At 41.9% G+C, this 27,828-nt stretch overlaps 1 protein-coding gene across 3 annotated transcripts; it reads left to right on the forward strand.

Annotated features, from left to right (window-relative positions):
* Positions 1–541: 541 nt before the first annotated feature.
* Positions 542–27,828, forward strand: sptbn4a (spectrin, beta, non-erythrocytic 4a). 3 transcript variants are annotated; one of them, XM_034152512.1, is made up of 19 exons: positions 1,478–1,614; positions 10,972–11,235; positions 13,360–13,593; positions 14,233–14,322; positions 14,401–14,679; positions 14,770–14,900; positions 15,082–15,286; positions 16,239–16,484; positions 16,606–16,740; positions 17,801–18,042; positions 20,308–20,446; positions 20,561–20,645; positions 20,888–21,099; positions 21,461–22,917; positions 23,123–23,222; positions 23,314–23,543; positions 24,273–24,443; positions 24,607–24,650; positions 26,825–27,828. In XM_034152512.1, exons 1-19 carry the CDS (start codon positions 1,492–1,494, stop codon positions 27,121–27,123), a joined length of 4,686 nt encoding a protein of 1,561 aa, XP_034008403.1. In that variant the 5' UTR covers positions 1,478–1,491; the 3' UTR covers positions 27,124–27,828. The 3 variants fall into 3 exon arrangements, 1 of the variants encoding a protein (XP_034008403.1); XR_004557726.1 differs by lacking the exons at positions 24,607–24,650; positions 26,825–27,828 and having other exon boundaries at positions 542–1,614; positions 14,770–14,963; positions 23,123–23,183; positions 23,274–23,543; positions 24,273–24,383; XR_004557727.1 differs by lacking the exons at positions 24,607–24,650; positions 26,825–27,828 and having other exon boundaries at positions 542–1,614; positions 23,123–23,183; positions 23,274–23,543; positions 24,273–24,383.

Raw genomic sequence — 27,828 nt, forward strand, 5'->3', positions numbered from 1 at the left:
TTCAATGCTGCAGCACATGCTCAGTCAAAAATGAGAAATGAACCCAGAACAAATCTTTTTGTCCTGCTTATCTATAATTCAGATCTGGGAGCAGCATTAGTACACGGTTAAAATGTGTGCACCCTCTTCACCCGAGTGACATCTCTGCAGCAGCAGGATCACATGCAGGTCCCCTCAAAGAGGAAGCGTGAACAGTGATCCGAATCAGTCAGCTGCACCGTGGAGCATGTGTGCATCCTTCTCATTCAGCTGTTTTAAACGACACCTCCCCCTCCTTCCCAAATCCCGCTCCCGCTCTGAGTGCAGTCATTTCTAGTGCAGAGAAATGTCCCTGGTGACACTGAGGGATGACGCAGGCTCTCTCTTCCTTTCTCTGTTTTACTACCCCCCCACCAACACCATCTTTTCCCTCTTTTGACTTGCGCTCCCTTCTTCTTCTTTTTGCTCTGGCGCTCCCCCTTTCTCCATTTCCTCTAACCTGTCTCCCTCTTCCCTTGCTGTCTCCCCCCTCTCTCCCCTCCTTCTCGCTCCCTCTCTCTCTCTCTCTCTCTCTGCTCCGGCACTGCAGTGCTGATTGTGATTGCACACACACACACTCACGCAAGCACACACGCACACACAGGAGTGTAGCTGAGAGGCAAGGACTGCAGCAGCATGCACCAAGCGCGGCTGAGCTGTTCGGGGACACGAGGAAGGGGAACTGAGGAGAGAAAATAGTGTGCTATCTCACAGCCGCCTGCGCGTACATCTTTGCAGCGGAAGGAACCATGCATTTCACGAGTGGATAGCTTATGTTATCCGGCCTCCTCTGCACTGCCTCTGCATCCCATTCACCCTGCTCCTCCCACTCCAACTCTTCCTCCTCCTCCTGTCTACAGCATCATTAGCCCGGACTACAGATTGACTGGGACTGGCGAGTGGTGGATGGTCAGGTTTTGCCCCGGCTGAAAGATTCTTCTGTGGCTATGCTACATCTACACCTTCACTGATAGCTGGATTGTAATCGTCATTTGTAGCTAGAAGATAACCCACAACCCGAGAAGAATCTTGGAGGTGTGTGTCATTCTGTACCAGTGTTGTCATTGGCGCATTTCCTCTATTTCGCTGGTTGTTTTTGCCTTCTCTGAGACTGGCTAGCAGGCACTGCAGCATCAGGACCGCAAGACCCATGAAGCAGTAGGGCATGAGGACCCAGGGGCAACCCAAAGGAAGGGCTTGAGTGCTTCAATTGCTACCACTGCTGCTGAGGTGCTTATCTTGATTTTTTTTTTCTCTACAGAAAAGGGTGTCTGGTGGGGGTTGGGGTGGGTGGTGATAGCACAGGTAGCCAGGCCCCTGCAGAGCAGAGCGGGGGGCTCTTGCGTACTGGAGGCAGGCAGGACGTCCTGTGGGAAAGGGGGGGAAGAAGGGCTGGCTCGAGCGTTGGACTCCTGATGGTGGCTATTTTTGTCTCCCCTAGCTGAGTGATTGGGACAGCGGGTGGAAGAGAAGATGCTTATGGCCCGAGACACGGCGCGGGATGAGGCTCAAAAGCTTCACAGGAAGTGGCTGAAGCACCAGGCCTTTATGGCGGAACTGGCCCGCAATAAGGAATGGCTCGCCAAGATAGAACAGGTGAGTAGAGGTGATCAGGGCACCATGATGGAAGGATGGAGGGACGGGGAGGTCAGATAGGCAGGTGAGTCGGTGGGGGGGGGGGGGGACATGAGTAACAGTGGGTGTGGTGGCAGTAATATAGAATAGGGAAAAGTGGGAGAGATGTCATCACTCAGCTTTCATTTCATCACTTTGCTCGGGGACATCCTGAATTACATTCTCAAGGTTATATTGCTATAGTGGCTGTGTGTTCAGGTTCACAGGTGGCAGGATCCCTGTGGATCTTTGCTCTCTCTGCACAGACGTTAGGCCACATGATTTTCATTGCTCAGTTATGGAGGTTACAGTTAATCATATAGAGGACACTGAAATTGTTGCAGCAGAAAAGGCCATACTGTACATACAGAGATTGCAGATTCTTCTTTTCCCCTATGGTATCTGTTAGGGACATACGTAAAGGCAGTTCACATCATGAAAACATTCTCAGGTTGGATTTTATTGCCCCAGATTCCCAACATGCTTTGCTTCCAAGACAGAGCACCATTCCATCCACACAGAATGTTCTCCATGCCCTCTGCCTCAGTGAAGCTGAGGTGAGATATGAATTAGTCAATGAGACTCCATTTCTGCTAATGGCATGTTGCATCTCGCCAATTTAAACCACAAATATACTGTTGCTATTCTTTAGAAAAATGTGTTTAATATTTCAGTCACGTGTGAAATTCCTGATGAGGAGGTCATGTAGAGAATAAAACATTTAATTTAATTTTACACATATTTTCAAAAACCCAAATGTTACTTAACGTAGAAACATGCATTGTGTAATAATGTGTGATTTAGCTGTTGTGTTCAGCACATGGTAACATTCTTATAAACCTTTGCTTCTAAACTATTCATACAAAACTGCTGATCTAAGGTGTGTGCTGTTTAATGATTGATTCAGATTGATGAGATATCAGAGGTAAATGGGATTTAGATTAAACTAGGACTGCTCTGTTGCATTCAGCCTCCAAGCATAAGACATAAGACACACCTGTTTTCTATTCTCATAATTCTGCTATTTTTTATTTAAAAAATCACAATCACAAAGATTGATTGTGTAAAGTGTGTCCTGTCAGCAATGTGTTCTTACTTGTACTGAACATCTACAAGTAAAGGAGTGCTCTACCACTATGGCAATCACTGTGACTAAAATACCTGACAAGAGGATCATGGACAAACAATTAGAAGAAAATGCTGAGTGATGGGATGGCTGTGTGGGTGAGATTTATCAGACTTTGACCTTGCTGAAATGTATTTACATCTCTAATAATACCATGAGAGGTTTTGTTGACATTTCCAAGTGTTTTAATTATTAATTTTTGTATTGAATACATTAAGAAATTCATTAGACTGTATAGATTTTTTACACATTCATTTTTAGTATATACACTAGGCCTATTATTAAATATTCATTAGATAGCAGTGTAACTAATTATAACCATAGCCCAACACATGACCTAATGAGGAAATCCTCATTAGCCATGTGGGTTGTCCATGTGTGAAATGTATTTCAAGGTTTGTCGTGGTAGAAGGTTTCCTGGTTCCTAGGTTTAGTCCCTGAAGCTGTGCGGCCATGTTTGTAAAATACTGCCAGGTTGGAATCAAACCAAATGAGGTCTTAGCTTTTACATACTTTTTTTTCTTTCGGATTCTACAATGTAAAAAAAAGATTCAGGGATTTATTGATTACTCAATTGACAGAAGAGTAAGCTGCAATGTTTTGATTATCGCCGAATTGTTTAGGCTTCCGCCATTTTCAAGCAAAACATGTAACCAATCTCTAATTCTAGCTTTTAAATGCAGTGATCTGCTTTTCTCTGTTTTTTTTATCATTGTAACTGAATAGATTTGGGTCTTAGAAGAACACAAATAAATTGGGTAAGGGTACAAAAAGCAACAAAGCTCCTGGAGCGGAATGGAACCATTGACAGTTGTATTGAATGGTTGGCGTCCACATTGCCACCACAACCATGAGTCATTACCAGTTGCCATACGTGTAAAATACATTTGACTATTTTTTGAAATAATAATCAGTTAATGTTCTGTCTATCACAACAGTAATGATCACATGACATGTAGAGGTCCTCTAACTAGGATGACATCTCAGCTTGAAATAAAAGCGGACTGAAACAGGATACCGTTCTACTTCTGAATCATCAGCAAATGTGTATAACCGTGCCAAACTCCAGATTAATGAACTGAAAGGATTCACACTGAGTGCAGAAGATGGCTGCTCCACAGGAGTTTTCTCTCGCTCCAAAAATGCATGTAGCTCAGTACAGACAGTTACATATACCCTCATGTCTCTATAGCCCTGCTAACATCACTCAATCTCCCCCTATCTCTCTCTGCCGTTACCTGAGAGACAGAAAAGATGACGCCGCGTCCTGCCGCGATCAGAGAACTCTGCGTCCTTTTGGAAGGGTTCCTGCCTCGGCCGCTCTCCTCTGTTCTCTCAGTACTTACTCAGCACATGAAGCCTTGCACACAGGTCCATGCCGCCTGGTGTGTGGAGGATCTGTGGGAGCTTCTCTGTTACAGTGAGAGGACTCACAGCTGACCTTGTGCCAAGCCTTAGGCTCTGGGATCAGCACACAGAGAAAAACATGAGCCAGCTGGAGCACATTTAGTGACAGACTAATGAACACACACTATTTGCATATTAACATATTGGCACTATATCACTCTGATGTATGTCTAGGGGCTGGTACCTAATACATTTAACGATGATTGGGATCATCCAGGCCCCAATCAGGTGGGGTCAAAGGGGAAATAACCCTGGCTCAAGGAAAAATAACAAAAACATTAAAATGATACATTACTCTTTACCTTCTACTTTGTTTTTGGCAGGTAGAATTTTACCAAGACATGATGACTTTATTTCACTTAATAAATATATTTGGCATATTTGTCAATGTATGTTCGTTGTCAATACATGTCATGATCAAATAATACCTACTGTATACAAAAATACAATAGAAAAAAACTATAAATGCATCTCTCAGAAAACGTTATTTTACTGAAGACATTTTGACATGTTACAGTGAGAACAACAATCAAATCAAATCAAGTTTTATTTATATAGCACATTTATAAACGATTTTTGGTCGAGCCAAAGTGCTGTACAAATAGTAAAAATACCCTACAGTAAAGACATTTTACAGCAAATACAACAGCACAGTTTGTTCAGAATATCAGTATGAGAAAAAACGACACCCTCTGTCCTTAGACCCTCACATCGTACAAGGAAAAACTTCTGGAGAAAAACCCACAGTTTAAAGGGAAAAAATGGGAGAAACCTCGGGGAGAGCAACAGAGGAGGGATCCCTCTCCCAGGACGGACAGACGTGCAATAGATGCCGTGTGTACAATGTCACAGTAGAGGTACTCAATACACACATGAACCTGAAAATGAGCATAGTATGCTCTATTTAATGTTACCAACACAAAACGTGAAAATGTGTTCTGTGAAAGAGATTTAAACTCTCGTAACTTTACCACCCTGTCTGTTTGTGGCTATTTTAAGCACTAGACTATATGATTACAGGGTTATCGAGTTTTTCTTCAAACTAACGATTATTTGATTGGTATAAAAATGAATAAATTAATTTCTCCTGTAATTTATTTGCCACTAGTACATAATAATATCACACTGTGAAATGGTGTTAAGTGTGTTGTTATCAAAGTGTTCATGCTGTTCTAGTGTGAGCTCATAACCTACTGCCAAGCATGTTTCATCTTATTGCTCATATGTTTAACGGATTATTTAACAATATACAGGCTAACCAATCAGAGCAGACTGGGCTCTGGTTTCAGACAGAGGGTGAAAAGAGGTGCTGCAGCACAGGCAGTATGAGAAAAATAAAGAGCTTTTTGAACATGAAAGCATGGAGACATGTCCCAGTAGAGACACTACATACAAACCTGAACATTTGAAAATAGGGCCCCTTTACCTGTAATGTTCAGGGGGACATATTTTCAGGAAGCTATGGGCCCGGAAACAGGCATCTCCCTGAGCTATTATACCTTGAGGGTAAATTAACCCACTCGACCTCTCAGTGGCTGTGTATTGGGTAGCATTTTCATAGAATAAGAGGGATCAATGCTCCTTGAATACGGTGAATCGTAATTCACCGGTACATTTGGTTTGTAATGAGAGCAATATTGTTATGTTCTTGTTTATTTGAATGGAATTGTGTTGATACAGACCCCAGCTCAGTGCAGATGGACTGGTTTGTTGCAGTTTTCTACAGAATCAGTGATCCAAATGACCTCACAAATGCACTGCCTCTTGTCCTTAGCACACACTAAAAACGAAATACCATTGGTGGAAAGGTTGTCATGATAATGGATGGGAACTCAGTAACACATATACTGTATAGACCTTCAGTCGTTAAGGTATTATATAATATGACCCCTTTTTTTGGTTTTTAGTTTAGGACTTGGACCAGTCAAAGGGCAATTGTAAGGCCTTTCAGTGGGGTCTTGTGTACCACCTAGCTAAAGTGTCTTACCCTCAGTGATGTACAACAGTTTGGGAATCAAAGTGATATAGGATTAAGAAATGCTGTTAGCCCACTTTGATGGTATCTTGGCTTTAAGAAGTACTAGTATGGGGCACTCACATACACATGCACATCAATTCCCACGTGCACGCCTATCAATGAAAAAATTGAAGGAAAACGTTGACTTTGCTTATGTGCCCACAGAGCGAAGTTGGCGCCCATACCCACGAATGGTCATCAATATACAATTTAAGTCTAACTTGTGCACTTCGGGTTATCTCTTTTGAGCACAGGCTAATGTTCACTCAAGTGTGCATGAAGGCTACATGTCCTTGTGCATGCCAATATGCCCATGCACACCAACACCCTTGCTCATCAAAATGTGTTAAATTAAACAGAATTGGCATAAACAAATAATTGCACGTCAACTTTTATAGACCAGTACCATTTGGCACATGAAAATCCAAGCAACAGCAGGGAAAATAGACAATATTAAAATAGAAGAAATATCATCCAATAAGCAGATATCTTTAGTTTTTAGATAAGTAAATACATCAAAGGCAGTCTGGGCCTCAGACTATCCACATGTGATTTTAAGGGTTCCACAACACACCTTCTAATTTACAATCAAAAATGTCCCCTATTTTGGGATAATTGTTGGTGAAAACAGCACCTTATTGTCCATGGGGGGATCCATCCATTGTATTAAATAGGAAGATGGTGTATGTGTGTATTTGCTGAGGAACACACACACACACACACACACACACACACACACACACACACACACACACACACACACACACAACACACACACACACACACACACACACACACACACACACACACACACACACACACACACGTATTGTGATGACTGTGTCATTGAGTTGTTCCATTTGCCACTTGTCATTATACCATTTAAAAGCTTCAAAGCTGTATTTATCACCTGAATTTGCTCACAATAAGTTCATATTCCAAAAGCCAAGACTTAGTTTTTATTTAAAATGAGAGTAAAACCCCCTGCTGTGTTACTATGGGCCTGACATTCATTACATCGGGGAGATGTCGGGAAGGAGGCGGATGGGGCTGAGGAAAAGTTGTAATCCTACCTTTACAAACTTCAAAATGTATTTATCGTGTGAATATGGTGATAAATGTTCCATTTTCTGAAATTCATGAATATGAAGGAGTATTGTTTGTTTAAAATCAATCAAATAGTAAAACAAGATGTTTTCACATATTGTGATTTCTCTCTCTGCCAAAGGGGGGAGACAAATGTTCCACACTCCATTTTAAAACCTTCCAACCAGCTCTTTAGTGTCTGTATGGCTGTCGTGTATGGGTTATTATATTAGACTGTTATCGACCTGGTCAATGAAGTCAACATTTTTACAAAAGTACAAATGTAATCAATATTTTTAAATACGGTAAAAAAACAACTGTGCTTGCTTTAGATTAGGACATTCTGTTCCATACAAACATCACCATTTAAGTTAAATGTGAAACCTTGTCATCTTTATTTGCTCTTCATTTTAATTCAATTCGATTTGTTTCAATTCAACTTTATTAATCCACAATGGCGATTAATATTTTGGGCAGGTAAAACAGAGAGTAAAAAAGATATTGCACAGACAGACATAAACAAGCAAAAGAGCTGTAGAATAATATGTTGGGCTGATGGTGCAGTTGTTTTAGGGGAAAAAAGGAATACAAGTCATAATTAAAGAATGATATAAATACATGAAATGTTCAAAGTGGCAGATGATTTGAAACACTGCCAGTTATACAGTAAAGCCAGTCATGTCATGATCATGTTATAAAACAGCAATGTGTAAAGCTGTTCACAGCTTGAAATATATTTGCACTGCACTATAAATGAACTACATAATGAGATTTATAAATGTGGGCAACAACAAGAAATATACCTTCAGTTGGTGGAAATTGAATTAAATAGGAATAATGAAAGGAAATGGTTGCTTGTGCTCCTGTCCACTCGTATCGACATGAATCCCAATTCAAATGATTGTATTTATCAGAATTCAAACATGTCATGTTAAAAAAGCTGCTTAAGAAACAGCACACAACTCAGTTAACACAGTGAAATGTTGACTTTATTTGATCATTTTATGAAAATGTACGGGATATTTATAGTTTGTCAAAAATCATATTCCGCTGTATCGTAGCATTGAAGCCATTCACAGCCCTTGGCAGAAAATACATTAGTGAAAGTTCCACTCGTGAATTTCCAAAGCTTGTACGTGTCATAAATACAGCGGTTACTAAAAAGTGACTAAATAAACGACAAAACGTCTTCACACCGACACAAGTCCAACCTTAGCTTAGCGTTGTTGATGCGCTGCCATGTGGTCGTAGTATATTTCGTTTGTAGCCTACCGTTAGCTTTTTTCTTCTGCCAAATGCACTTGCGCTTCAAAAATGACAAAGTAATGTTTATATGCGGAGATTATCCTGCTGAACAAAACACAAGTATCATAAACGTATGTTTGCAAAATATTTTATTTGATGCAATATACCGAAATCCAGAGTGGATATTGGTTTTGATTAAGGGAGCACTTGCGATGCTAACTTCCGGGTCTACAAAAATACATCATCACTGCACCACTCTATGCACTGTGTTACTGTTGCATTGTGGGTTGGTTTGAAGCTGCATTTTGTCTTATTTGCAGCATTATGACTCTTTGAATGGTCTGCAGTTAAAAGCCTAAGTTGCATAGTGTTACTTGTATGCATTCAGTGGGAGTGAATTCATTGTTGTTTGTGCCAGTAGTGTAAACCAAGCCCTTTATTCCACCCACCTTACACTCTGCTGCATCAGCATTACAAGAAAGCCTGCAGAATTTGGCAACACGATGCTTCCATAATAGCATGATCATATTTGCTCGGCATTATAATATCGCCAGCCATGATCGCCTCGAAAATCCACTTCACAGATGCCCTTTGGATCCAACCGCGCACAGGCTGCCCAGCACACACACACAGCCTCGCTCCTGTTCCACCAACCTTTGATTCTTTCTCCTTTTGCTTCTTCCTTTACGCTGCCTCTCCCCTCTCCTCTCTCCACCCCCTCTCTGATTTGTTCTCCCTCTACCTCACTCTGTGTGTCAGTAAAGCCAAGAGAGGAGAGAGAGAGAGACCTGCTTTCTGCTGGCTCTGCATTATGAGAGGCAGAGCGAGGCTGAGGAAAGATAGGAGAGGCTGAGAGAGAGTGAGCGCTAGCAGCAGTTAAGCAGAGAGCCTGTGCCAAGAGGAGGAATGCAGCACTGCATTATGAGAGCCATAGGATATAGGTCCAGCTCCCTGTGAGAGATAAAGGAGGGAAGCACAATGTAAAGGATACAATCCATCATGTGCATGGTTGTTGTGACAATACAAGGAAATAATGATTACATCATTAACTATCATGTGTGAAAGAAAAATGTCTAAAATAATCTTCCAATAGACCAAATCTGAAAAGAGTCGTGAAGGTGTGACTATAATCGATTTAAGGGAACACACTAAAAAAACCTGAAACGTTGCCTTTAATTAAATGTCTTATGTCAACAGATTTCACATATTAGGTTAGTTGAAACCAATAATATTTAGTTGAACCTAATATTTTGCATTAAAACGTAATATAATTGCTTTCAACTAACCTAATACAGTTATGTGAAATCTGTTGACAAAATACATTTAATTAAAGTCAATGTTTTAGTTTTTTCAGTGCAGTTTCATTGACACAAAGGGAAGTGCCCAAAGCCTTGAGCTCCCAGAATCTCCTCAACAAATCACGTCATGATTTAGCCCTAGATTTAGGGGAGGGAGGAGGGGCAGAAGAGCACAGGACAGTTTATTAGAATTACCGGATTTTTAGGTCAGCCAAACTTTGCTCCATACACCTGCCTCTCTGACGAGCTATTTTAGGGACAAAACTGAATTTAGCCACTCAATTTCAGCACGAGTAAATGTGATTTCAACATTGTCTTTATGCAATAAAATAATAAATATAAAACGATCTTGTTTTATATTTATTATTTTATTATTTATTTATAATAAATGTATTATTATTTCATCAGAATGGCATGTGTGTGTGGAGATTTGCAATAGGGCTTTCATTTAAAAAATGTAATTTTTTTAAAATTTAAAGGTGGGGTAGGTAATTTTGGAGAAACCAGCTCGAGATCGCTAGAATTTGAAAATACACAGCCGGAAAAAATCTGCCACCTCCTTACAGAGCCCCTCCTCCAACACACACGAACGCGCACATGACCAATGAGGGCACGAGATAAGTGTGTGCACAGATGGAAGGCTGACAGGCAGGTAGGCCATCCAGTTATTTTAGCCGGACCGGCTAAAATGATTGGTCGTACTTTTTACAGTACTACGGCTTCCACAGATGACATTTTTTTATGGATTTTTTGTCAAAGCACTTAAGATATTCATTGCTATCGGGATGTTAAGAGCATTCCATGGAATATAACAAAAAGTGTATCTCGAGCCGGTTTCTCAAACTTACCTACCCCACCTACTTTAAATGAATACTTTTTGATTTAGAGACCTTTCTGCTAGAATTCTAAAATGGTGGAAAATGGATGCAGTTCACTGATTTCTGGTACCAAGTGAAGCAACAATCATCTAGCCCATAGGAACTGTGGCTCGAAGCAGAAGCTGACATTTTAGAGTCGAGGGAGAGCGCACAGCCACTCAGCCAAGAAATGACAGTCCAACATATCATGTATATTTTTAAATCAGATACATAGAAAATACATAGTGACTTAGATTGGTGTTTTGATCAGTGCTTTGACATCAGTTCATTTTCTAACTCCAGGAGGGTCAGGAACTGATCCAGGAGAAGCCCGAGCTCCGTTCGGTGGTCCAGCAGAAGCTGGTGGAGATCAGAGAGTGCTGGTCCGACCTGGAGAGCACCACCAAGGCCAAGGCTCGCCAGCTCTTTGAAAACAACAAGCCTGAGCCGGCGGTGAAGAGCTACTCGGACCTGGACAACCAGCTCTCCCACCTGGAGCAGCAGCCCCCCCAGCTGGAGCAGGCTCACCATCTGCCCACCTTCAATGAGCAGCTCCAGAAATTCCAGGCAAGTCTCAAAGCTCTCCAGGGTCTCTGACAAGTGGCCACAAGTGATTAAAATGGTGGAAACCATCATCCGTTTAAAATGTGTATCCTAAGCCAAAATAACTAGAGTAATGTTATTCAGAAAAAAGCAATTCATTGGAATAAGAGAAAAACATGAATGAAACTCTCTGAAAGTAAAAAAGATAAATAAATACTCAAGGTTCGATGCTCAATATTTGGTCCTCAGATGAGATGGTTTCTCTGTTCAGTTGATCGAAGTAAACCATAAAAAGAGCCAAATGCCTTTTATTTCACTCCCCAGCAAGCTGCTATACACCCCTCTTTCTCATCCGTAATTCACCATAGAAATTGTTCCCCGGGACAAACCCTCAGCACCCCTGATGAGTGCCTTGCAGGAGTTGAGAGGAGAGAAGGACTCACTGTATCAGGGGTTTAACATTGCAAGGCTTTTACCATTTTACCATTTTCCATCGCATTTTTGGTGTTGTCACAATGGCAGCTACAGAAAGTTTACAGTTCCCCGTGATGCGATCATCAGTGCTGTGCATGGCTAAACTTAAGCTAATTGCTAACTGCTAACTAGTGATGTGTCGTCGCTCAAAGAGCCGGCTCTTTTAAGTGAACGACGGGAGCCGGTCTTGTTAAGTAATACAAGACAGAATGATATGATGATCTCCGTGCTACGGGTGCTCCGTGCATGCATGCAGTGACATTTAATATCCAAGGATTAGAGACTGTTGGATGCTGCTGTTTTGAGCATTGCAAGATATTTATTTTCATTATGTTATTTATGATTATTTTTAGGCTCAGCAAAGATTTGTTGTCAGTTTAATAGGTGTTGCGTGGTTCTACAATCAGAGAGTTACAAGGGTCTGTAAATACAATGAAAACAATTGGCCACAGCAAATCATTTATATTAAAAATGTAATACTTGTGAAAATACTTCAGTACAAAGGATGTATTGAATAATTTAAGTGATATATGTGTACACATGTAAATCATTAGTCAAAACAGGGCTACATTTGATTGAATTATAAAAGGTATATTTTGCAGATAAACCCCCGCCCGCTTAAAAAAAAAACCGGCTCTTTTGAACGGCTGTCGCAAAGGAACGGAGCCATAAGATCCGGCTCCCTTCAAAGAGCCATAGTTCCCATCACTACTGCTAACGTCCGTATGCCAGGGCTGACCACGCCCCGCTCGTTTCTGACAGCTTGAATGTAAAGAGTCCCAATGAACAAACAATAACACAGTCACTCACCATGGCTGTATTATAGAGTGGTGCAGGGATGAGTCCTATACCCAGAAATGAGTTAGCATTTTAGAACATCCGTGTTCCTTGCTTCCTTCCTTCTATTTTGGAATCACTTTTTGGTAAGATGCCTGAAATAATGACTGGTTAAAACAAGCTTACAACATCAAATACTTCAGTAAATACCCCTGAAATGATTTTCTCTCATTTAAGTGTCTTAAAAAAGGCGGGTGCTAACAAGGCACTAAATATGACTACCTAACATGATTACGATGAACATCAGCCGCCTTTAGCTTAGCGGTGGTGACATGGATATAGGACATGGAATCATATGTTTCACATTCATGGTCGCCAAGGTGAAGTAAAGTGCTTCACATTAAAGTGTAGTATTTCATTTAAAGTACTAAGTTACATTCCACCCCTGGGCTTCAGTTAAACACAAACCAAAATAACAACCTGTGCTGCTTTGTCTACATCCTCTGACTAGTGACTCAGTTAGAAGATTATTGAAGATTATATAATATCTCTAGAGTACCTTTGCCCATGAGAATTCTCTAACCTGCCTGAATGTAACCAATGCTTCTGACAGTCAGACTGCATACTTCAGCTCACTGTTGTTTATGTAATGTTCCTCAGCTCTGACCTTTATATAAACAGTCTATGGCTCTGACATGTGTCTACACAGGCTGCTATTGTGGCGTGTTCTGAAACATGAGGTTCAGTGGAATAAAAAATGCAACATATGCCTTTTTCCTTAAAGGGAGGCAGTCCATACATAAGCCTGAAATGTTCTGATAGGAAAACAGCTGATGTGCTGTGTTTGTCCATCCCTCTGCTGGCTGTAACATGACCTTCCCCTCCCCTCCGCTGCAGGCTATGGAGTCTCAGATAGGGGACTATTACAAGGATGTGGGAGAGCTGGGCAGCGTGCAGGGTGTCTGCCTGCCCCAGCGAGGCCTGATGGCAGGCGACAGGGAGGCCGGCGAGCAGTCAGGCGTCGTGGAGACTCGCATCGTCCGCCTCATCGAGCCGCTGAAGGAGAGACGCCGCATCCTGCTGGCCTCCAAAGAGATGCATCAAGTCGCCCAAGACCTGGAGGATGAGATAGTGAGTGCACACTTCTGAGTTCCCCATCCTTACCTTTCATATATTTCCTCTTCCATTTACACCAGGTGTGGGCGATTAATTTTCCCAAATGAGGAACTGAGACTGTTGTGGAAGGCTGTACCAATAGGCTGAGTTCAATTCTGCTGATTGGTATTCATTATATCTATTTATATATAGCAGTATGTTGTATGGTTACGATAAGCTGCTACTGGTTAGTGTAGATGTTATAAGGCTTTAACAATGTGGTGCAGGCATAGTAAGCATGCCAAGATGGTATCAGGCATTTCTCAACATTCACATTAACTGATTAACTGTATTCCAAAGACCAGCAAATAACAAAACAGTAAAAAGTATTATCGCTATTTAGTTTGAAATCGAATTAACTTACGTTTTTTTGTTCTTATTTTGTTTAGTGAGAGAAATGTGGGCTGTTTTGGGCTGGAACAAGTGCAATTTGAACAGTGTATATTATAATCTGTTTTTAGTTCTGTTTTAGAATTCCGCCTGTGTTAGTATATTATATTAAAGTAGAATATTTAAATAACTCAATTTCTTTTTTAATTGCATCATGCAATGCATCAGTGTTTTCTCCAGAGCTTTCTTAAATAATGTAATGTCCTGACTGTGTTTACTTGATAGCTGTGGATCCAGGAGAGGCTTCCCGTGGCCTCCTGTAAGGATTATGGGAATAACCTCCAGAGTGTACAGCAGCATGTAAAGAAGAACCAGGTGAGTGTCAAACATGATGGTTACGGTCTGCTGATATGACCTCTCAGTCGGGGAACTTACCTGTGATTGGTCCTTCAGACCCTTCAGAGGGAGCTGACAGGGCGGCGGGCTCGTGTGGAGGAGGTTCTGGACCGGGCGGGGATCATCGCTTCGCTGAGGACCCCTGAGGTGGAATGTGTGCGTGAAGGGGCGGGGCATGTGCGCCAGCTTTGGGAGGTTTTGCAGCTGGAGGCCGAGAGGAGGTGTGTGATGCTGGACGCCATGCTGCTGTCTCAGCAGTACTACAGCGACGCGGCTATAGTGGAGACCTGGCTGTCAGGTCAGAAGCTCCAACTGGTCAATGAAGAAAAAGGAACGGTACGGACCGCCCCGTCAGTCAAACAGGTGCATGTTGGCATAAATGTGAAAGTGAATCCTGTATCCTGATACCCTTTTGATATTTTTCAGGACGAGGCGAGCACCCTGCAGCTGCTGAAGGGCCACCTGGCTCTGGAGCAAACGGTGGAAAATTATGCAGAGACAGTAGGCATGCTCACCCAGCAATGCCAGCTTCTTATGGAAATGGGACACCCAGAAAGGTGTGGCCTGACCCAGGGTCTCACGTGCACTCACCAAGCAGCACTTATAGCCCAGGAAAAGAGGAAAGTTTAATATTTGCATGTTATATCTACTGTATAGGTTGGGTAACATTAGGGTAAAATGGTCAAAGCGTCTCATGTTGGTAGCTGTAACATTCTGTTTTCTCTCAATGTCCTTCAGTGAGCAGCTCACCAAGCAGCAGTCGCACATAGACCGGCTGTACGTGTCTCTGAAGGACATGGTGGAGCACAGGAAGAACAAGCTGGAGCAGCAGTACTGGCTCTATCAGCTCAACAAGGACGTGGAGGAGCTGGAGAAGTGGATCACTGAGCGAGAGACCGTGGCCAGTTCCACCGAGCTGGGCCACGACCTGGAGGACGTCACGGTCAGTCCAGCAACTACACCACAACAAACACAGGAGACATTACATTAAGGATAAGATTCATTTATGAGAACACCAAGAACTATTTGACATGTCTCACATCTGACCCTAATCATAACCCTAACCCTTTCACACTTAATTAAATACCAAGTGTAAAAGCAGTTATAGTAAACAGTACAAATATTCTTAACATGTCAGAACTCACTGTTCCTGTTCACCAGCTATTAAAAAGCTTGTGTACAAAAAGAACGATAATTAATGGTGAACGATATATATTTTTTCGGCAGTGTAAGGCTAAATGAACCAGCTAATATAGCTAAGTATTAAGAATACAATGAACTGTAATCAGATAATAAAACAGACAACTTAGCTTAAACATTTACGCAGAAATCAGGTTTATTTAGACCGGACCAGATTTTGTTTCCCTTATTTTAAAATACACAAAATACACATGAAGAACAGAAATATCTTAAAATTATTTGATTTAGTTATAAAATAAAAATATTCTTTTATATATATTTTTATATATAAAAAAACAACATTCAAAAAATATATGTTAAAGGACTGCTGCTCCAGTTATACCAGAAATATATCTTTTGTTGCGAGAGGGCGTCACAGAATGAATAAAAACAATATACAATTCTGTTCAATAAAAATAAAATAAAAAGACTATCACTAAAATGTATAGTGTTAGACACGTAGAAAATATTTTTGTATTCATGATTTTGATCACACACCTCCAATCATGTTTCTGTTTTGAATAAACTGGGTCTGAAACTCTCTCCTAATTGATTAATTTACAGACTAATTTCTGTATCCATTAATCATTTAGTCTTTAGAAAAATGAATCATGTATTGAAATGACTATACAATTATATCAAACCGAGGTTTTCTTTCCTCAGTTAATGCATTGTATCAGTGTGTTTGTAGTGTTTGTGCTCTATGTGTGTTCCAGGTGCTTCAGGAGAGATTCACCAAGTTTGCCACAGAAACCAACAGCATCGGGCAGCAGCGCATGGAGCATGTCAACAAAATGGTGAACGAGATGATCGACTGCGGCCACTCGGACGCGGCCACCATCGCCGAGTGGAAGGACGGGCTGAACGAGTCGTGGGCCGACCTGCTGGAGCTGATGGAGACCCGCAGGCAAATGCTGCTCGCCTCGCACCAGCTGCACAAGTTCTTCACCGACTGCAAAGAGGTACCGTCAAAACAAATATCAGGAGTACCGTGTTCTTCATTTCAGAGGTAGACAGTCTGGCCGTGACATGCAGCTTCTATTTTTAAAGCGCTCGTGATAATGACACTGTCCTGTGTTGTAGGTCTTGGCTCAGATCGCAGGGAAGATGAAGCAGCTGCCAGAGGTGAGGGCGTGCCAAGCCAACATCACCAATCCAGCCACCCTGCAGAGGCTCATGCACTCCTTTGAGCATGCCCTTCAACTGCTGGTTGCACAGGCAAGTGATGAGTTCTGACACCATACGTCACACAGTGTACTCCTGCTCATGAGCAAAGGGATGATGGCAGACCAGAAATCCTCTGTTCCTGTAACCTTCATTTCCCCACTTTTACACTGTTACAGCAATCAGACAAAAAGTAGGCTTACATATTAAATATAGAGTCAAGCATACACACGTTCAATTAGACTAATAATACGATATTCACAGTTTAAGGATAATGGACAAATGATCAAAAACGTTAACATGGGGAAATGTTTAGGAGTGATTGAGATACCAACTTAACTTTCAAAAGCCATATCAAAAACACAAGTCGACAACTGATATATCAAATCTTCAAATTGAGACATATTAGGAATTGTTTAGCAATACTGTAGAAGCATCAAAAACATGTTTGTACCTCATGATTCAATCACATCATCTGATATAACCTGCTGGTCCAAGGCAAGTAAGAGAGTGCTGAAACACATTGAGATTCCTTATAACTTTTTAATAATAAATCATTAAATCAACATCATTGCAATATACTGTCCAAATACAACAAAATCTCCTTCTGTTTTCAAAAGTTTGATTGGTATTCAATATCATTCAGCTGAACTTCAAATGTGCACAGACTTTCACTCTATGTCCCATGGTGCAAAACAAATGGATCGTGAGCAACCAGTCTTGCCAACATTTGTTTCATCGTAGTTTGATTTTTTATTAATGTTTTAAGTGTTTGTTTATTGTTATGTGTGTACCTGCCCAGGGACTGCAGATGGAAATGAGCTATTAGCTCAAATCTGGCATAAATTATCTCTTCTCTTTTTGAAATGTATGTTGTTGTGCATGGTCCTTGTACAATAAAGACATAATACATACAAATCAAATCAAATAAGTGCACATCCCTGGTAAAAAAGATTAAATAGAAATAGGTAGAAGCATTATAAAAGTAGATGAGATAGCATCTCTAGTAATACAAAATATCAGACACACTAATAAAATCATTTTAGTTCTACAAGCTCTCTTCTACACTGACTGTTTTCTCCTGTAATGACGCCTCTTCATCCTTTCTCTGCAGGTGAGGCAGCTGCAGGAGAACGCGGCCCAGCTGAGGACCATCTACGCTGGGGAAAAGGCGGAGGCCATCATGGTCAAAGAGCAGGAAGTGATGGAGGCCTGGAAGGAGCTGCTGAGCTCCTGTGAGGCCAGCCGTGTGCAGGTCACCTCAGTCACAGACAAGGTGCAGTTCTTCTCCGTGGTGCGTGAAAACCTCATGTGGATGGAAGGCATCATGGGCCAGATTATATGGGATGAGCCCAGGTAAGACTCCTGCTGCACACCTGCTTACTCTTCTGTGTTGAGCTGTGCATTAAACCCATTGTATCCAGTGTGTTGTGCTGGTTTAGGAGCTGCATTCTGTGGTTCAGTTAGCTGGAGGTCCCTGTGGTTGTATGCAGTCCCTATAGAGAGAATTCATTTCCGTGCAGTGTCGAATTAGGCTGCTGTGCCACCTTGACCTAATTTTCAGATGACATCTGGTATTATTATTATGTGTTTGAGGGCTATACATTTTGCACTGTTATCACTACTGCTGTATAGTGTAATCCAAATATTAGCAGCTGTTTATGTATATCACCATATGCATTGACATTCTCACTGTGCCACTGATAAAGATTGCATGTGCCTGTCTTTTAAAGGGGTCCAATTCAAATTTGTGTCACATTTTCTTTCATGTTTGGCGAATAATAGATTATTGGATCAACAAAAAGGCTAATTGGTTAATCATTTCATTTTCAAAGCAAACATGACTGACATTCTTTTGTTCCAGTTTCTCCATTGTGAAGATGTTCTGCTTCAGAATGTGTGTTATGTGATTGCCAACTGAATGTCTTTGGGTTTGGCTTGATAGTTTGACAAAGACAACATTTGAAGACGTAACCCCCGGCTTTAGGAAATTGTGATAAAGATTTTTCACAGTTTTTAGCCATTTCATAGCTTACTTGAGACAATATTCCACAAATCACCTTTTACACATCTCACTTGTCATACATTAATGTTTTCTACAAATTACTATCTAATGATCCCCATCATAAAAACATTTAAGGAAGCTACCCACATTTCAGTTAGTTTCCAGTTGACTCCAAATCCACAACAAGTTGTTTCAAGGTGTGCTTCCATTTTCCAGTTCCTTACTCTGAAACTGGATGCAAAAGGAGAGCCTGTGAGAGCTCACCAAAATGCTGGCCTTTGTAAGTCCAGCTGGTAGAACATGTCTATGAAGGCAGAAACAGCTGATCCAATCACTACTCAATTGCAGAAACCACTCGTGTCCAAAGTGGGGTACAGTCCCACTTGAGGAGTAGAACATTACCCATAGAGCTATTACATTTTCAGCACTCTTTGCTTTGAATAAGACCAGGCCTTTGACGTCTCACTGAGGTCCAAATATATCTATGATTATATTCTATCCATTTGCTTTTACAATCCCTTAACCAACCCATGTTAAAGACATCTTTTTTCAGATTATTTCTCTGTTTAGTTATTTCAGTCTAAAACACAAAGTTGTTCTTTTTACAATAAACTTCACTCGCCTTTGTGAAGCTGGAACAAGCTAATGTCTGTTTGTTTTTGCTTAATAACTATTAACTTTGTTAATTAAAGATCAACATTTATGTCCATCAATTGTCTGGCCAAAGGCAATAACATCACTGTAACATGGATCTAATACATATCATGTAAGCGAACCGTCTCAGGTTGGAAATCCAGCCTGTATTGCATGTCATCCACAGTTATCTCGACCCAGACTTCCTGTCCATGTCTCTCCAATATCAGAGATAAAGGAGAAATGCTCAAAAACATATGGAGGCTGGTATTATCATTGTTATGAAATGTGATGGTAAAATGTAGATACTTATTGTCAAAGAGCGTTGTTGGCTACATCTATGGCCACCTATACCAGAAGGATTGATCCTGTTGTGTGCATGGGAGCATTTCATAATGTTGTGAGAGGATGGTGAGAGCTGGTTCTGCTGCTGGCTCTAGAGAAAAGGCAGGGTCGACAAAGTCATTATTATTCAGCCTCATTCATCATTTTACCACAAGTACTGTACTACAGTATGTCTACTGGTATACCGCTTACAGTTCACATTTTACACTCTGTAGGTTTTTCAGGATTCCTTGATATTGATTGAATTTGATTAAAAAAAAAACACATATAACATAAAAACACTCTGAAGCCAGAAGGCTTACAATTTGAACTGGAATATGCTTTGGGATTTTGTTAGAATGTTAAATATATTCATGCCCTGCTGTTATAGTAGTAGGCTTCTTTAACAACTGTACATTTGTATTGTATTGACCCATTTTGTGTAATGCCTATTTCTTTGGAACAGGTGGCTTGGTTTTGCTTACCATCACTGAGAGTATTCTATAAATGATTATTCTCCCCAGCTCCCATCAATAAGTGGATTGGTTGAAGAGTCGACAGAATTTCACACAACCAAGAGTTTCTTTGGTGGACTACACACCCCATGATAGTTATTTGTTCTTCATTTATCCTTATTTATCTGTTCTATCCGTCCTCAGAGATCTGACGGCTCTCGAGGTGATGATGAGACAACATCAGGAGCTGAAAGCCAAAGTAGACGGCCGCAGCAAGACCATACAGCAGTGTGCAGATCTGGGCAAGATCCTCATAGCTGCAGGCAACCCTGCATCAGAGGAGGTCAGGCTGACAAACAGCACAACACAAAAGAACACATTAAACCCATAAAATGACTTGATTAGGATGCAGGAATATGTTGCTGAGGTAATGACTGCAATCTGTCTGTCACCACAGATACAAGAGAAGCTGGACAGTCTTCTGGCTAAGCAGAGGGATCTTATTGAAAAATGGGACAAACACCAGGAGAAGTTACTGCGCAGTGAGTAACTCACTACAAGTACATCAGAGCGGAAGCAGCTCTTAACAAACCACTTATATTATATGGTTCTAACTATAAACGTGTCCTTTTTTCCATGAAAAATGTATGAAGAATATTGTTCTTGCAAACATTACATGACTGTAATAGTAATATAAACATCTGCTATGATGGCGCAAACGATTTCTACTGTAGTGTGCGGTGGTGTTGTGGTAACCATGCAGTTGATCTGCTGTCAACTCCAGGGCAGGAACATTTCCAGTTCGCCCAGGAGACGGTGAAGGCAGAAGCCTGGCTGAAGGCCAAGGAGCCGCTGATCACCTCCAAGGAGCCAGAGGGAGGAGGAGCCCGGACCCAAACAGACGAGGTTGAGCAACTCATCCTTCGCCACGAGGCCTTCCGCAAGGCTGCTGTCACCTGGAAAGAACGCTTCAGCTCTCTCCGCCAGCTTTCCGCAGTAAGCTTGACTGTAGATAAATGTTTAATCAGTTTGGTGGAGTCACTATTTAATGCTGCTACAGGGAAAAAAATGTGACCTTGGGATCTTATGTTTGCTTTAGCAGGCATGGGGCGCATGCATCGTTATGGGCTTAAATCTGTCTCAGGGCGTTGACTGCATGTGGTTTACTGTGTTCTCTGCACCCCATCTGCTTATCATGCTACATTGCTAAGTAGCTAATATAACACTGTTCTTAATTGAGCAAATCATTCCTGATAACTTTTTGTACCCCCATTTTGTTGGACCATCAACCTTTGATGTCTGAGTTTGAATTGGGTTTATGGAGAGCTATTAGTTATTTAGTTAACTCTCTCTTTAGGCTGAGAAGAAAAAAGAGGAGGAGAAAAAGGCAACCCCGCTCTCCAGCCGAAGGATGTTCCCAATATCATGTCTGACTCCCAGTGTTCCCTCAATCAGTGCTACCTCATCTTTCTTGAGGCAGACGGTACAGGTTCATGTAGAACCCAAACCCTTACAGACCAGTCTGGATCTGGGAGCCTCCCCTGCGACACAGAGATTGTCCTCAACCCTAGCTAGTTACAAGCCAGTTATAAATGGATCAGGCTACCATGGACTGGAACAGCAGGGCAGTGGGAAGTTGGCAAGCTCCTCATACCTTGGAATGAACCACCAGGTGCCGGGAGGTGGAAGTGAATCCGCTTTCACAGCACTGACTTCCCAGAATCCTGGAGCAGATACTTACCTTGGGATAAACCATCTACCAACTGCTGGCAATGCGGAAAGCTCTGGATACTACGGACTGACTACTGGGTGTGTCGGTGGTACGCCAAACCATCTAGGCAGCGGGAGGTTGGGAAATTCAGGTAACATAGCTCAGCAGCCAAGCAGTGGGGGTATGGGAAGCCCTGGCTATCTGCCTCAACAGAATATGGGCAGTTCTGGATATTTGGCTCAATCACCAAATATGGGAAGTTCTGGATACTTGGGACATCAGCCTAATCTAGGGAGTACAGGATATTTGGCACAACAGCCTAATTTAGGAAGTACGGGATATTTGGCACAACAGCCTAATTTAGGAAGTACGGGATATTTGGCGCAGCAGCCTAATATGGGTAGTTCTGGGTATTTGGCACAACCGCCTAATTTGGGGAGCACTGGGTATTTGGCACAACAGCCTAACATGGGGAGTTCTGGGTATTTAGCACAACAGCCTAATATGGTGAGTTCTGGATACTTAGCGCAGAATTACCAGAGCAGTGGGGGATTGGGTAGCTCAGGCTTTCTGGCACAAAATAATTACAGCAGTGGAAGTCTGGGCAGTTCTAGTTACCTGGCGCAAAGTGGTGGCATCATGGACCCTAAAATGGCATATGCATGGCAGCATCTGAAAGCTGACTTCATGCAGCCCAGGATCAACCACATCCACAAGGCTGTAAACCCCCTCCTAGAGGCCAGCAGGGTGCAGCGGGAACAGTTTGGGGACATCCCAATGGCCGACATGGTGGGGCCAGAGTCGGGGCTGGAGCTCCTCCACGGCCGCCTCCAGAGGGATCCCCGTGGCAGCCGCTCGGATCCTCAGATGGACCACCTGAGGCGAGAGAGGGAGTACAAGTTGGGTAGACAGACCTCCAGCGAACAAGAGATCCAGGCTAGGCTGAACGAGCTGCCGCTGATTGTGCGTCAGGAGCGCTACCGGAGGCGCCTGGAGAGGCAGTCGTCCAGCGAGCAGGAGGGCAACGGCAAGCAGAGGCTCCAGAGGCAGGACTCGAGTGACCTGGAGGGCTCTGTTAAGGACGGTTCTGACAAACGCTCAGGGTATGTAAATGAGCCATGCTACACTGAAAAAACTGCACCACTGACTTTAATTAAAGTCAACGTTTCCGTTTTGTCAGTGTGGTGACAGTTAAAGTCAGATGATCTTAACACATTTGCATAGTCAACACTGTGTGGCATGACCCTAAAGATTTGTAGTGTCACATGATGATTGTGTTCGGGTGACACATGTCTGTTGTAACTACAGGGATAAGAGAAATACCATGGCAGAGATTGTTGAACAAGTCCAGGAGAGAGAGGCAGCATCTGTGAGTAAGCTTGCACGGTACATCAAAACACTGTTGCTCGTTTTTTGTTTTTTTTCTTGATATGACATTCTCTTCTTTTTCATTCCTCAGTCACGAGGAGATTCTTATCGCCCTGCAAGCAGCCTCTCAGCAACCGGTGACTCGTTTTGATGGACGTCCTCGGGCCCGAGACCGCCCCAAACCGAGGAGGAGGCCTCGTCCCAAAGAGCCTGAGGAGACACGGCGTTCTCGCTCAGCTCCAGCTACTGGGGCCCCAACCACACCTCAGCCGCCTTCACACACTGCCCAAAACGAAGGCTTCCTCTACCGCAAAAAGGCCACATCATCTGACCTTGAAGCTCAGCAGAGAAGCCCAAACAGGTATAACCAATGTCAAGACCAATCAGACGTAGACATTTCATGGAGCCTGGAGATCTGTCTACCCAAGTGTAAGGAAGATAAGAAATGTATCTGCATAAACATGTGATTTGAATGTTAGCATGTCCAGCTTACTAGCTTACAGTCACCGAGCTTTACTTCCAGGCAATGGAGGACATTATGAACTATCTAGAGTCATTTGTGGAGTAATGCTATGTTAAAGAAAAGCTGGTCACAACTAAGACATACACTGTTTTTTATTCAATTAAAACTACACTGCAACATCTTGATATCTTCTACATGGATCATTAACTGGTGGGATTGTTTAATTGTATTAAGACCCCTTTTACAAGATGATCATTTTAAATGAGTCAGGTGGAAACCTTAAAAGGTTAGCTGGAGACCAGCTCGGTTGGAAGTAGTTTATGCTAATCTGCCAACAACAGCGGACATTCAAACCGACAAATTATCAGTCGTCTGCTATAAAAAAGAAGCCTGCTTTGTCTGGCGTCTTGACAACTTTTTGTTTTTAAAAAGGCCTGGGAATTTCAATGATCATTTTGCTTCCACTATCATTGTGTTTCGAAAATGTGAAGGAAAGTGTACTTCTGTAATAACCTGTACATTGTGTTACTCTGTTTGTCAATCTTTCCACTGGCCCAAATCATGTCTGAACATGTATTCAATCGTAATCTATTAATATCTGTTAAATGTGTCATCTTCATTTCACAGCAAATCCTGGCTGAACGTGTACTGTGTGTTGAAAGAGGGACAGCTGCTTTTCTACAAGGATGCTAGGCACCTGACTACGACATACAACGAGGAGCCTCCTGTGGAGCTGGCTAACTGCACCTTTGATCCTTCTATGGGATACAAGAAGAAGAAAAATGTCTTCATTCTTCAGTAAGTTATTGTGACACAAATCATGATATTACATTTCACATTTTAAAATCAAAGCACAGAATATTTACAACTTTACAATATTATTACTATTTTTATTATTCAACATTAAAACAATTATTACAGTGAATGAGAAACTGATAATCCCTGTTCATTTTTCCTGCAGAATGGCTGATGGTAACAACTTTGCATTCCATGCAAAAGATGAGGGTAAGAACATTGTATTTGAGTCATGTTTAAAAGGGGCAGACAAAAGGACATCATGCAGTTTTGTCTCTTAATATAGACCTTATATTTTCCACATAAGAGAGCCATAAGGAGCCAACAGGAGATAACTACACATTAAGGAATATACCTAACATAAAGGTTGTTTACATGTGTTCAGTAAAGTTAGAGTGAGTCTGGCGATCTTGACTAAAACCATGTATGTATTAAAATAACAAGAATGATGTATGTATCCAAAGCCAGATGAATCTTAATGATTGGTGCCATAGAGCTCCTTTGTCAGTGAGCCACACTGTTGCACTCTGTGTCATGCTCCTTTATCACCATGAACACACACACTGTAGCTTATTTATTATTCCTAATTTGTTTATTGGCCTTTTTAACAGAAAAGTATATATTGGCAGAGGTGCATACAAATCTACATACAAATAAAATACTGTGTCACAGTTAAATGTGTTGCTGGGTGACATTTTATTAAAACACAAAATGAAACAGGTTAATAAATAACAACCTCAGGAACCTCCAGGTCTGATAAAGGAAGCCAATGTGAGGTACTGTCTTTGCGTTTCGGGGGCGCCAACAGAATTCTTGTTTCTTTCTTCTCATTTCGAAATAAAGTTTGTTTCACCCCAAACATACCCTTTAACGTGTCCCCCAGGAAAGAAGCAGAAACAACCGGAGCGCTGATTAGACATACAAAAGGTCCATTTGCTATGACACAAATGTATAAAAGTCTAATATCTTGACCGTGTCCTAGATGGATGAGTAAAGAAAATAAAGATAGCTGTGCATATTTGCTAGCATAGTCTAGTTAGCATTTACAAGTTAGCATCTGACAGAGGCAGACACAACTGCCTGCTTTAGCCATGCTGGGTTTAATATAACGTGATGCTGTGCTGGCAAAGGTGTCCTACATGCCAGAAAACCTTTTCCTCTCCATCTCCCCTTGTGTGGCTGGGGATCTTTTTATTCTTTTTGGCTGCCGACCCTCAGAAAGAGTCTGACACTTTTAGGAAGTGTTATAAACAGACAGATTTGCTGACAATAACAAAATATAAATGATCGCCCGTCTTATCTGTTGAAGGGTTATTACCCAACAAAAACCTGCATGTAGAATTGGATTTAGAACAAACCAATTGAAGGAGAATTAATTGACATACTTCCATTGCACCAAAATACTGGAAAAAAAACTCAACCAAAAACATGATGTTCAGTCTACTCACACTGTGATCTTTACCTTATGCAAATAAATATCAGACATTGCTTTAGTTTGTCTATTTTTAATTTCCTTTCTTTTTGTAATTCTCTATAGGAATACAAAAATGTCTCAAAATATGAGCAGAATTTGCAGCATGCTGTCATTTACTCTCAAATATCAGGGAACATTTCTCTTGATAACCCGTATATGGAACCTGTTGTCCTCAATGTGGTTAGGAACTAGCAAGGCCGGATTAACCATATGGGCACACTGGACACGTGCCCAGGGGGCCCTTGAGCAAGAGAGGGCCCTCAGTGACAAGAGAAAAAAAACCTCACTCATCATACATTGTTTTAAATGAAACTCACTCTCCGCCGCAATAAATAACTCGGCTTTTCTATAGGGTGAAATTAATATATTTTCTAAACCGTCTATGTGTAGGACTCACTATGCGCTCAACTTTATTACTACGCGTGGCGTATTACCTAGGTCTTCTTGAGCCATACACTGTCTTGAGTCCATCCATTGTATCCTTGTCTTGTAATTGTTGACTGAAAGGGCAAAAGGCTAGACCTATACTTTGGTTGAACTATGTAGCTGCGTCCCTGCTTTTGACAAATAGGTGTGCGATTGACAGGCCAGATTGAATGAAAATGTAAAATATTGGTCACTAATCCGGCCTTGGGTCATAGCATTCTCTAAAGCTACAACCAGCTCCGTTCTTTCCCTACCAATTCAAACCTGCGATCGCACACCACATGGCGGTGGCTGTGGGTTATTAGGTAGAGTGGTTGTCCACCAATCGAAGGTCAGTGTCCTTGGGCAAGGTACTCAACCCGATGATGTATAAAAACGTTGATCTGTATTGATGACACTTTGTGAATCCCAAAACATAAAATGATAACCAGAAGTGAGAATGATTACATAATAGAAATGTGTGTCATTTGCTGCTCTCTAAAGGAGGACATGAAGGCTTGGACTTCAAGCATCACCATCTGTATATCTGAATACGAGGAACTGGGCAAGTGGGACAAGCCGGGAACCTCGTCCATGGAACCCGACCACTCGGAGAGGAAGGAGAAGTCGGAGGGGGATGCCGACGCCAGGTCAGAGAGGTCGGAGCTGGCCGAGGGGGAGGAGAGGTCTGAGAAGGAGAGGTCAGAGAAAGGGGACGGCTCTGAGAAGTTAGACACGTCAGAAATCGCCGACAAAATGGAGGGAGGGGCAGGGGGCTCCAGCACTTCTGGAAAGAGCAAATGAGGAGCCCCTTTATGTTTTAACATTATTCACTGACGAGATGCGTGGGAGGCGGTGGGTGTGAGGGATGGATGGAGAGCATGTGCAGCTAGGTTTGCTGATCCTCAGTCACAGAGCGGAACACACCGGGTCCTTGGACTGACTATTTTTACTGTGACAGACTAATCTCTCAGCCCCTCCCCTTCACCCAGGCAATACATCAGTGCTTGCATTGTGCCACCTGCTGGTAGATAGCAGGTCGGCCCAGACAGACAGACAGACTTCAACAAGTGGTCCCAAGTATAAGTCACTGTCACGTCCCATCGTTGATCGTTTAATCTCTCGGATTCACAGCATCTTTCTGTATGTATCTTTGACTGATAATGTAATGCTCTGTCTAGCTAGACAAACCCCGAGAAGTGGTGAATGATATGTTTCACAATATCAAAAAAGAAAAACAAGTTTTTTGAAGCAATATACTTTTTTTTAAAAGGGAAAAGGAAACAAGAAATAATTGCAAATGTGAACTCCATGATTTGTCACATAAACGTAAGCTTACCCCATGCAGTTGTGCACCTTAGACACTTGACACATCTGTATACTAATCATAAAGACATTTAATCCCATCACATTGCTAGCTTTGAATCATGTTAATATAATGGAATGCTGGTGTTACCCACCTGACTTCATTGGTGTCAATTAATACACAGTTCTACCGTTTATTTTCAG

The sequence above is a fragment of the Trematomus bernacchii genome, unplaced genomic scaffold (assembly GCF_902827165.1).
Source record: "Trematomus bernacchii unplaced genomic scaffold, fTreBer1.1, whole genome shotgun sequence".
Lineage (NCBI taxonomy): Eukaryota > Metazoa > Chordata > Actinopteri > Perciformes > Nototheniidae > Trematomus > Trematomus bernacchii.